The 12,893-nt window shown below is 44.6% G+C and overlaps 1 protein-coding gene across 1 annotated transcript; it reads right to left on the reverse strand.

The window, feature by feature from the left end:
- Nucleotides 1-2,852: 2,852 nt before the first annotated feature.
- Nucleotides 2,853-12,893, reverse strand: LOC146647359 (uncharacterized). The gene is made up of 2 exons (XM_085388898.1): nt 12,695-12,893; nt 2,853-6,984 (listed from the first exon to the last, which is right to left on the reverse strand). The coding sequence occupies exons 1-2, from the start codon at nt 12,864-12,866 to the stop codon at nt 5,654-5,656; spliced, it is 1,503 nt and encodes a 500-aa protein (XP_085245024.1). The 5' UTR covers nt 12,867-12,893; the 3' UTR covers nt 2,853-5,653.

Genomic DNA, 12,893 nt, shown 5'->3' on the forward strand with positions numbered 1-12,893 from the left:
GTCTTTAGATTGCTCCCATGACAGGCACCAATACCCTTGTGAACACTGGCCTTAGATTCTCTACTACCAAGTACACTTATGATCCACTTTGAGGTATCTGTTATAGCCAACACATGCCTAATTTAGCAGTGCTTCCCATCAGTGACGTGATGCTGCACATCCTAGAAACCAGTCTGCAGTGCTGAGGATCCACACACTTGAACACGCCTCATGAAGGCTACTTTCCAGACCATACAGCTCCCAGGATCACAGTGATGCATGAGCCTCTCCAGCTAGATATGTAGTGATTCATCGGGGGCAGAATCAATAGCCAACATAATTATGGTTTCGGACAGGAGGAAATCATGATCTAAGTGAAGTTGAAATGACCTGTTACAACATGTTAGCAAAGTAAAAAGAAAGTAAAACGCTGTCAGAAAAATAAATACTTGAGTAAAATACAGATTTCTACAGTAACAAAGTATTTGTACTTCATTACTTCTCACCTCTGCAAATAGATCACACGGACAGCGTGAACACACTCTTTAAGTTTTAGTTTGTCATCTTCCTCTCGCAGTGATGACTACAGTCTCTTCAACTAACACTGGTCTCAGATCAGTACTCGACATATTTACGATGGAGTACCAGGGCCACATTAAGGAAAATATATATTACTGATCATTTTGAGAAAAAGCTGAGATGTGGAGATTGCAGTTGTTGTTTGAAGGCGAACTTCCTGTTTCCTCTGAGTCAGAGAGCTCGTACTTCAGAATCAGCTTTAGTTAAAGGAAGGAAATGATTTGTCTTCAGCTCATAAACACAGAGAGGCGATCAGCACGAGGATGCTGAAGAGATGCTGCAGAAGCTGCGTCTGCTCAACAGGAAGAGTAGGCCCGATTTGTCGAAAATGAAACAGCTGGTCATGGACAGATGTGTCGTCGTCATGGTTACAGCCAGTAAAAAGGATGGATGTTATGTCACAGGACAGCTGATGAGTTTGTTTCACTGACTCGTCGACCGGGCGGGTGGCGGGAGCCCGGAGGGCGGGAACCATGGGGACATGAAAGACATTATGTACCTTCATGCTGCGAGGAAGGGCCAGCCGGACCGTTACAGGATTCAGGATGTCTTGAATGGAAAAGGGTCCCAGGAACCAGAGGGCCAGTTTCTTAGGCATTTTATAGAGAGTACAGCAGCAGGAACAACAACTGAAACCTGCACATTTAGACTTCATCCTCTAAATGATCAATAATATTTTTCTTAATGTGGTCCTGACACTTCGTCATATTTCGTTCGGTCTCTGCTAACAGGTTATTAATATTTCAGTGAATATTCTCTGTGTCTAAAATATTCTCTAGTTTTACATGAGCCCCATCCCCCCCTCAGAGGGACACTCACCTGTCCTGTGCAGCTTGATTTGGGGTTTCCAGGTGATATCCAGCAGTCTGCGCTGACGGTCGATCTCTTCCTCGTACTGGACGATCGTTTTTTCAAACTCCAAGAATATTTGTTCAGCAGCAGCAGTTAGTCGCTCGTTGATGAACTCTCTCAGATACTGAACTGAAGGCATCGTTGCTGCCACAGCTTACACACCACAACACACTCTGCTCTGTCGTCTGGTGTAACACGGTGAAGTTCCAGCAGAGGAAGCACAATTTTGTTTGTGTAAATACAAGATTATCATAAATATCATGAATGAAAAGGTTTGATTTCAGCAGATCTGGGGGATGTAAACTGGATGGCATGACAGACTTCCTCCAAGACACTCATTTTTGGATTTAAATGTTATATTTCTTTTCGTAAGGAAGTAAATTTTCTGTTTTGATCCCATAAAGCATGTAGCTAGTGTGTGTGTGTGTTGCTTTATTTCATGGCTGCGTGCCTCCCCTGAGTGAAAACTCCTGCTTAAATATAGTTCCTCAGTTTGTTATACTGAAACACATGAGTCATGAGTAATCGTGTCTTATTAAACCTCCTGTTATTGTTATCGTTAGACACAAACCACAAATAATCTGCAGAAATATCTGACCCTGAATCTCACTTTAAGCATGAGAAGCATTAAGCAGCTCAGTGATGGAGAACATTTGGCTCGTTGTCCTTGCACACAGTGCAAAGTGCTCCATCCTCCCTCCTCACAGTGATTCAAATGCTGCTAACAGTCTGTGAACCAGGAGGAAGAGGAAGTGAGAGAAGTGAGACTCAAAGAGGAGACAGAGGGCGACATCATCCAGTAGGCGGGGCTCTCCTTCTGCACTGTGTTCAACCATTGTGTCAATAATAAGTGCTGCTGTGAAGAGAACAATTCTCAGACTGAATGTTGAACATCAGCTAGTTTCTCCTGTTGATTTAAACCTTGTTGTACAGATGGAACATTGGCTGTGGATTATTCTTGCTGCTCTTTTCTTTGGTGAGATACAAACATCAACATGTTTCCTCTGCTTAAATAAATGTGTGAGTCTGATTAATGGTGAGTTTTTAATCATGTTTATTGATCCATCTCTTCCTCTGCATGTTCTGTTCTTCCTCAGAGTGTAAAGGAGAAGACAAAGTGATCCAGGAACAAGGAGATGTCATTGCTGCTGAAGGAGACACAGTTACACTTGGATGTAGATATGAAACATCTGATCCATATCCGTATTTGTTCTGGTACAAACAAGAAATAAACAACTTTCCAAAGTATGTTTTACTGCGTGGCACTTCAGGAACAGAAGATAATGATCAGGAGTTTCCAAAAGACAGATTTGATGCTGAGGCCAAGAAAACAGAAAAATCAGTTCCTCTGAAGATCCAGAAGCTTCAGCTGTCTGACTCTGCTGTGTACTACTGTGCTCTGCGGCCCACAGTGACAGGAAACAGCAAAACTCTGTACAAAAACCTTTGGAGCAAAGACAACAGAATACTCCACAACATCCACTAGAGGGAGCCACACACTGTTAAACCTCTCTGGTCTGTCAGGTAGAGTCTAGTTTCTCTTCACTCGTCTGGCACAGCTGTGACGAGTCCACCCGAGACAGCAGCAGCCAGAAGAGCAGAGCTGCTTCAAATCATCGCACAAAAACATTTTTCATGCCTGTACTTTGAGTTTACCTCTGAGGATGCAGATCACAACTCTACAAACATTTAATGCAGCAGGACAAAGCCTGCGAAGCCTGTAGGAGCCTTAACAGGCAGCACACAAACCTGCTGCACTGTGAGGTCTGTTGTGTCTTCAGCTCCACATCCTGATGGTTACTCGAGTTATCAACACTTTAGGCCAAAACAATGTTTATTTCTGAAGAGCTTTTTACAACAGCGTGTTGAACACGGTCTTCATCTCGTTAGTGTCACCTCTGAAGATGTAGTGTGAACACAAGACGTCCTTCAAACAGAAGCCAGGGAGCTCGAGAGGGCTCCTCAGCTTTGGCGCTCAATCCACAAATAACCGAGACAATAACACAGACTTCAGTCAAACATGAGAACGTGACACGGACTGATGGAAGACCTCACGTCTGTGTGCCTGCGGTCAGCAAGGAAACCAGCTGACGCGCTGCTTCTCCACCTGTCCGGTTTTTAGATTTGCACGATTAGACATTAATGTAGCAGTGAGGACACCACAGAAACACACAAGCAGGAAACACTTACAGCTTTATCGTACGGATATTATATAAATTACATCTGTGCAGAAAGCAGGCAGGGTCAGGGACAGCCTTTATAGCAAACTAATGAATAAATACAGTCGTGTCCACTGACGCACAGCGACTCACAACAAACGCAAACATGAAGAGTGTAGCACACGTGTGTGAGACACAGCTACTGCTGAGCAGACAAAACGAAACGTGGAGACTTCGTCTGTGGTTTGAAATATTTACAGTACGTAGTGTCTGTGCAGGCGCGCTGACAGCACCGCGGCTGTTTCTCTAATAAATACAATCTGAACTATCAGTATATGAAACAAGTGATGCTAACAGTCATGTTACATTTGGCTGGGGTCTGCTGTAATCTGTGATCTAACCCATGCAGCGTGCTTGTTTCAGAGAGAGCAGCTGGGCAATAACGAGCCCTTCGTGGCTGAGCAGGCAGCACGACTTGCCCCGAAATGTAAAGTATCAAAAACAGATCTTCAGCTGTGAGTCTGGGTTTTGTAGATTACAGTGGGGAACACACGCCAACTTCAATCTTACGCTGTCCTGACATCATTCACCTGCTGTTACTCTATTTAACCATGTGCAAAAACAAGATGGCACAGCCTGCATCATAGTTAGGGCTGTGCAATATGACGAAATATATCGGACGTTGAAATGTTATTTTATACGCTATCGTTTGTTTGTATATTCATAATACTGCAGTAAAATCCACTGTTTATGGTGATACGTTTTCATGGTTTGGCCACCACGTGGATGCACAGAGAATCCCAGCATGACCAGAGAAGACGAGGCAGAACCAGGTAGCTCAAACTGACGGACCAGTCCAATCTTTTTTTTTTTTTTTTTTGGTGCTGCATGGATTCATCCATATTCAACATCCTGGATGTTTCCCACAGATATAATAAGAAGGAATATGCACGTCTGCATTCAGCAATATTTTTTTACCATATTTGTATATTGTGTGAAAGATAATAGATGACAGGCTCACGAGAGAGACCGAGTTCATACTTCGAGTTACAGCGCTCCCGTTTTACACTTGTGAGTGTTTAACTGTACGCTTGGAGCCCTGGAACACATTAACACAGTCGAGTCATCCTCTCTGTGTTTTCTGCCAGCAAACCTGCAGTAAACAAGGGATTACTTCCTCTTTCGAGTGTAATGTGAGAATGCAGAAGCGGTTTCTTCCCATCCACTTTATTTACCGTCACACAAACAGCTAGAATTGACATCCTTTGGTTTTTCTTGCCAACTAGTCAAACTGCAGTTTGCATCAGTGACATAAATAAGACATTTTTGAGAAGTTTGGAATTCTTCAGTTATATTCACAAAGATGTTTTCAGTTGAGTTGAATCAGTTCATCTTAACAGTTGATGCCAAATTTGAAGAAACGATATCGGCTTCTTTAGAATGAAGAGGACCATTAAACAAGCTGAAAAACAAAAAGTAGCTCCAGCCATCACTTTGAGCATAAAAACAAATGTATACTGTAGAGAACTTGTGTCAGACTTCATATAAACATATAATCAGTATTTGAGACTTTGCAAAACCAGCAAAGTCTCCATTAAGACAGTCCAAGTGTAGAAGGAGAGGGTATAGTGCTGCTAGAAAGTGGGAGTTATTTGTGAATTAGTTAACCCATAATGTTGTTTGGTTCATTCAGAATAATTTATTTCTCAAAATTACAGGAATTAAATGAAGTTCTGTGCCTGATAACTTAAAGAGAACTTTCCAAGAGGTTCCCAGACTGTGATACAAATAATAAATGAGTCAGTACGGAAGCACCAGTTGAGTTTGACCCAGCATGTTTTGTATAGGACTGTGTGTGTGTGTGTGTGTGACAGAAGGGGGTTTGCCTGTTGCTTACTCTTCATCTTACTCTTCTTAAATTCCCAGCTGTTTTCCAGGTAATGTTCTCACGCTTCTTTTGCATCTCCTGTTTCTCACACTGGCTGCTTTGACTATAATCCCTTCCTACAAGCACACATGCATGCATGCACACACACATGGCCCTGCCTTTTTAACTGGCCACCAGGTGAACAACAACAACAACCTCACAGAGAGTCTTTTCCCACAGAAATGTCCGACTTCAGCGTCTCAGCTGTGTGAGTTTTCATGTGCACCAACAAACCACCATTTTTACTGAAACTCATCCCGCAGATTTTACACGAGTACGGCTTCTCGCCGGTGTGAATTCTCATGTGCACCAACAGAGTACATTTTGTAGTGAAACTTTTCCCGCAGGTTTTACAAGTATACGGTCTCTTGCCCGAGTGGATTCTCATGTGGACCAACAAACTGCCGCGCTCCGTAAAACCTTTCCCACATGTTTTGCAGGAATACGGCTTCTCGTCCGTGTGCACCGCCTTGTGCTTTTTAAGTGCCGACAAGTAACAAAAGCGTTCGCCGCAGGCGTTACAAACGTACGGCTTCTCGCCCGAGTGGATTCTCATGTGCACCAGCAGATTACCTTTTCGAGTAAAACTGTTCCCACACGTTTCACAAGAATACAGGTTCCCCCCTGTGTGAACTCTCATGTGGCCCAGTAAAGTACTATTTGTAGTGAAACTTTTCCCGCAGGTTTTACAAGTATACGGTCTCTCGCCCGAGTGGATTTTCATGTGGACCAACAAACTGCCGCGCTCCGTAAAACCTTTCCCACACGTTTCGCAGGAATACGGCTTCTCGCCCGTGTGCACCGCCTTGTGCTTTTTAAGCGCCGACAAGTAACAAAAGCGTTCGCCGCAGGCGTTACAGACGTACGGCTTCTCGCCCGAGTGGATTCTCATGTGCACCAGCAGACTACCTTTTCGAGTAAAACTGTTCCCACACGTTTCACAAGAATACAGCTTCTCCCCTGTGTGAACTCTCATGTGGCCCAGTAAAGTACTATTTTTAGTGAAACTTTTCCCACACGTTTTGCAGGAGTACGGCTTTTCGCCCGAGTGGACTGCCATGTGTCTCTTAAATGCTAACGGGTCACTAAAAGGCTTAAAGACCTTTCCACAAACATTGCATTTTAGAGATTTGGGGACTATGTCGGTGTTACACTGACTCTCTGATGTGGGAAAGATTTCTGCGTTGCTACTCTGACTTATGTTTCTAGTGGCAGTTGAAGTAGAATCGAAACTCTCGCTTCCTTCCTGATCTCGGCTTTCGTAGAGAAGAGAGCTGCGAGAGCCAAGCTGGTCGCTGTCCAGGTCAGGTTCACTGAGATCGTCATAAGTTACAGTCACCATAAAGGTACCAGTCTCCTCCTTCTGTGCACGCTGCTCCCCGTCCTGACTGATACACAGCTCCTCCTGTTCCTCTTTAATCTGTAGAGACTGTGTTCGGCTCCTCTGCTGAACCTCCTCCTCCTCACAGACATGTTGCTGTTGGAGGTCTGAAGGCACAAATGGAGACACACAAACAAAAAGTTGTCAGAGAAATTCAGCTGAGCCAGCAGTGTGAACATGACAGACGCCTCAGGCGGCACCGATTACCACTGCAGAAGCACCGACTGCATTCTACTTTGATGAGTTCATATACAAACAAAACTTTTCAAGGCAAACAAATATTTATTCAACAATTTCCCCCAAACTGCACTAAGTTAGAGGATCTGACGGAGGCGCAAAAATCTAGCTGAAAATGAGCTGCTGACATATTTTCCTTCAACAAACAAAAGCATCTTGAACAACACAAATGTCGCGTGTTTCCATCATGTTGCTGCATGTTTGCAACACCAGACAACAGGAAATCGACTCTGAGCCACTTTGGCTTCCTTAGCATCTGTAAAATGTTCAGCCGGGTCGGACGATTTGGTGTCCGATTACGTTTGTTGTTAAGAATGCTTTCTTGGTGCTCCCCGTCCCCCCGAGGTTCCCTTTAGAATGAGGTGCTTCCGTGCAAACAACGTGCTTGTGTGTGACTGTTTGACCTGCCACCGGGCGGACCAGCTCGTTATCAGACACAGGAGCGACTGACCGGCTGTTCTTTGCTGTTCTGCTTTCACACTCAGCACCACAGGCAGACAGTACAACATCTGCATCGCTGCAGATCTGTCACTCTCCTGCTCCGTTCCCTAACTCGTGCACAAGGCGTTAAGATAAACACTGACAGACCTCAGCTTGGCAGGAACTTGAACTCCCTGACCTGGAGGGGTCGCTCCTCCCCTTGTTGACTGAGCTCAGATCTTTTTCCTGCTGCTTCACACTCAGCTGTGAACAACCCCACTGCAAGCTAAAAGTCACCGTCTAATGCAGTGTTTCCCATCCACTGTGCCGCGGCACAAAGGTGTGCTGTGAGCAATTATTTAAAAAACATTTAATAATTACTGGAAATAATAAAATCATTTCTGGGCATCTGTGCTTTAAATGAGGTGACTGGTAGAGCAATTACTCTTTCATGTCAGTGGGTAGCGCAATATGACCTTGTTGAGTTAAGCCAATAGGATTACTGATGCGCACGCTACGTGGCAGCTGCAAGACGTACAACAAAGATGGATAAATATTTGAAAAGAAGAACTGCAGGCTCCGAACTGGACCCTGGATAAAATTCTAATCAGAAGACGAGCGGTGGTCGAAAGAAAGCAAAAACGGTGAGTTTGAGGCAATACAGCGAAAGTTATCCTTCCTTTGAATTTAGCTTCAGTGGAGATCCGACTGCACCGACTCTGGTGTGTTTGGGGAGAAGCTCTCAAACAGTGCCGCGGTCCCAAGCAGGCTTTGACGTCATCTCCGTACAAAACATCCCTCAAACAAGAACACAGACTATTTTGTTTGTGAACTCGCTGATAAACAGGTAACTTTAATGAGAAAAAACACGAAGGTGAAGATGCAGAGACGTTACTACTACCTGGCTGCAATGCCATTGTGAATGAGATGCTCGCCCTGACGCGGTTAAAGAAAGTCCCGCCCTCAGACGTATCGACGACACGTCCGCAGACATTGAAAGTGTGGTTTGGGAGAAGATGCGCATCAGTGGGAAGTTTGCAGCGCAGCTTGATGAGTCTACGGACATTAGTGGACATTCCCAACTCTTGGCCAATGTGTGTTTTGTGGATGGAGACTCCATCAGGGAAAACAACAGGAGAGGAAATTTTTCAGGTTACATCCGAATATTTGAACAAAGAGGACTGAAGTGGGAAAACTGCACGAGTGGCTGCTCTGACGGAGCAGCAAACACCCAGATGTTACTGTTACGCACTGTTTTCTGCACCGTGAGGCTGCCAAGACTTTACCAGCAGACCTGGCTCCTGTGCTGGATGATGTTGTGCACATCGTAAACTTCATCAAAACTTTGTTAAATTTGGGTCTTCAATTCCTGCCAGAACATCATCTTTGTGTTCATCTAGTCAGGACCAGGTTTAACACTGAGGACTAACTTGCCATTATATGTACTGCATCAGGCTACAGTGTGTCATTTTGGAACAAGCCTGGTTGGTGGTGTGCCATGGGATATTTTTAATCTAGAAAATGTGCCACGACTCAAAAAAGGTTGAAAAACACTGGTCTAATGAGCCCAAGTCCACAGAAACAGAAACGCTCTGCCTTCTGGCTGCAGCTGAAGTTGTGTCCATAAAAGTTCTGAGCAGAGTCAGCGGGTCTGCTTTCTGACTACAGTGTGAACCAAGCTCTACCTGCATTCACACAAGGACCAAACTGTCCATCCCAGACTCCCAAAACACTCCCCACAGGACACCCGAGGGCTTGCTGCCTTCTCCCAGTCCAAAACAAAGAACTGAGACGTGTAATCCCCCTGAGGGGCGACTCTCATCCATCCTACCCGGCCGTGTATTCAGGTTCGGGGATATGTGAAAATATTTCCAGGACAGTTGTCAGTCCAATGACCAATCATAGGTGATATACTCGCACAGTAGAGCTGGGCGATATGAGATTTTTTCATATCACGATATGTTTTTTTCATTTCAGGCGATAACGATATCTATCACGATATAAGCCAAATAACTATATTTGTAAGATTTAAATGTGCCGTTGCTCACAAGTAAAATGTGAAATAATCAGCAGCTTGTTTTTAAATATTTATTTCCCATAATAAGTTCAACAGGGTAGATGTACTTAAGGAACATGAGACTTTTTCAGATAAATAAAGGCAAATATTGCAAACTACACAAAAGGCAGCCGCTAAAGCGTTTAAGTTTCAAAACAGAACAAACGAAACAGACTAAACTGTCAATTCCACTTAGAAACAAAATATTAATTCTAAAAATAAATCTTAGTTTGTTTTACAGAAGAACAGACAAAACTGACTAACTTTTGTCAATATCAAATAAACTGAGAACTAAAAGGAAATTCTCAATCTCTCCTTGTTGTATAGCTTAGCTTTTCAAACAGTTTTAACAGTTACTTTAGTCTGACAAAAGCCGGATGACGAATTAGCGCTTCCAGTCAGAGACTGAGGCTACGTCCACACGTACACGGGTATCTTTGAAAACAGAGATTTTCCGTTTTCGTTTTAAAAAATAATCCCGTCCACACATAAAGGCAGAAATGAAGGAAAACGCTGCTATGAACATGCCAAAGCAGCAGGTGGCGCTAGATTCCTAACCGTGCAGAAATGTTGGCCAATCAGAAGTCTAGAAGCCTCGGTGGGAAAAAGTAAACAAAGCTGGGGCATAGAAGCAGAACCGAGTCGTATGTGTGGACGGACAGTAACTGTGTGTATATGTAAGCATTTAAACACTGCAGAGAGTAGAATTAACAGTAACAGTATTGTAGAAATTCATTTCACCGAAACAATAACGTGGCGCACAGTGTGACGCATGCACCAGTTTATTGTATTTCCAGACTTGCTTTCGGCACAATTTACAGTGCACGCTACTCTGTTTTTTGTCAGACTTGAAATAGCCGAAATACCTTCACACTACGGAACTTCTATGGCTCTTCCGTTCGACAATCTCTCCGGCATTGGAACCATCATCTGTTTTCTCTTCGGTCACGCTCGGTTCATTTTTCTAGTCGGCACACTCATTTCCTCCATTACGCGCTGGCTCCATTACCCGCTGGCTGCTTCCCAAACAAACACATGTGCGGCTTGGCACTTGCGCTGTACGTAACAAGTCACGCGACGTGACGCTGCGGCTGTGATTGGTTCGGCTCTGCGCTACTGAATTTGGATTGGCTGACCTTTTTTTTTTTTTTTTTAAGAGAACAAGAGCGGCGAGGTCTATCGCGATAGCTTAATTTCTCTATCGAATAAAAGTTATATCGCGATACATATCGTTATCGTTCTATCGCCCAGCTCTATCGCACAGGTGACTTTTTGATGGGCGGAGCGATCATGAACAGACTGATTCACCCATTTAGAATTTATACATTTTGTTTGGAGGTTATATTTGACCGTCTGTTGTTTCAGTTTTAATACAGATGCTCTTTTGATTATTCAATCATTTAGTTATTTGAAATGCGCCAAATCACACAAAAGACTTTACATCAGAGATTTTTTAATGTTCGCTGGAAGAGACGTTTTAATTTTTAACATACTTTTTTTGATTTTGCACTTGTTGTTTGGTTGAGTGTGTGAGACAGATAAACACGGTTAGAGGCAGCTTCTTTCTGGGCTCATCACCTCCGATGTCCGAACACGAACAGATGCAGTCTGGTTAAAATGGTCACTGGTGTCCTTTGTGACAGAAGAATGCCAGACCGACTCAAGGGAAGTCTACACACGGTGGTCCGCCCAGTAGCCCTGTATGGCTCTGTATGTTGGCCCGCGAAAGGCTCAGCCGATCGTTGATGGTCGATATGTTCGTTCAAACCTTACCGTGTGTCTGCTTTAGTGACCTCGGCCACAGTGATGGTCCCACAGTTGTGTTCTGGGCTCGCTGTGATTCTCCGTTGGCAGCCTGGTGGCAGACCGTAGGAGCTACAGACTACCTGCACAGATCATCGAGGCAGCGTCCAAAGTGCACCCAGCCTGTGGCTCCTGTGCTTCTGTTGTTTTCATCAGCCAGGCGCAGAGAAGAGAGGTTCTAACATACAACGAGCTGAAGTCAAACCGAGTGTCCAAAGCAGTGAACAATGTCCACTGCAGACACAGCTCGTCCTTTTGTTGATCTTCTGTTTTTTCATACTTTTTCCATCTCTGTTTCAGCCAGCTTGTCAACCAATCAGGATTCAGCGTGACCACAGTCAGGCATTAACTGTTGGGTTTTAAAGGGTACAGTAAAGGACTGAAACATGCTGGGTGCTCTGTATGCAGTGCACAAATCCAAGCAACAGTCGGGACCTGTTCCCCGACCCAGAGGCACAGGAAAGTAGTCCTGTGTGGAAACACCCACAGAGGGGATACGAGGGCCACAGAAGGCAAATCCAGGCCAGAGTGCAGCCGTCTCCAGCAGCTTCGTTTTATAACACGAGCTGTGCGTTTTGGCAAGCCCGACTACATCCTGCTGGTATCGCTCGTCCACCAGAGAAGTGGCTTTCCTCACCTCTGTGGCCAGACTGGTCAGAGAGGAAACTGCTCGAGGCACAAAGAACTGAACCCCTAAAGCCCCTCGTGCAGCTTTTTATGGGCTGTGGCCCCCAGACACTCACTCCAGGCCCGGCTCCAGGATAGGGCCTGGTACAGCTACACAAACCCCTCCAGCACCACAAACAGCTGCTGATTCACACACAGACAGAACAGGTGTGTTTAGATGAAGATAAAGTGGAACTGGTTTCAAACAGTCCTCAGCACAGCAGCAGATCACAGCGCTGAGGACGAGCAACAGCCTGCAGATCAGTCACATTAGATATTTTATTATTGCACAGCGACTTCATGTTTCCAACATTTGTTTGCAACTTTCACAAGTGCAACAGGAAACATACATTTATATAAACGTTATATTTATATGTATAAACTCCATCTGGAATAAATAATGTGCTCTGAAGCTCGATTTTTGATGTTTTCCAACTTTGACAGCAAACATAAAGGAACTGATTGAGTGATCCAGGTCAGAGAAAAGCTCAAATCCACCAGCTGCTGTTTGCATGGAGCGCAGCGCAGTCCTGTCCTCTGTTTGCTCTTTGTTAGCTCACATCTCCAAAAAGTCCTCACAATCAGAAACGTCCCGCAGAGCTGTGATCAGGATCCTCCCTCAGAGGGACACTCACCTGTCCTGTGCAGCTTGATTTGGGGTTTCCAGGTGATATCCAGCAGTCTGCGCTGACGGTCGATCTCTTCCTCGTACTGGACGATCGTTTTTTCAAACTCCAAGAATATTTGTTCAGCAGCAGCAGTTAGTCGCTCGTTGATGAACTCTCTCAGATACTGAACTGAAGGCATCGTTGCTGCCGCAGCTCACACACTCAG

The sequence above is a fragment of the Rhamphochromis longiceps genome, linkage group LG18 (genome assembly GCF_057381845.1).
Source record: "Rhamphochromis longiceps isolate RC_006_pf linkage group LG18, R_longiceps_female_GT1.1, whole genome shotgun sequence".
NCBI classification, from domain to species: Eukaryota; Metazoa; Chordata; class Actinopteri; order Cichliformes; family Cichlidae; genus Rhamphochromis; species Rhamphochromis longiceps.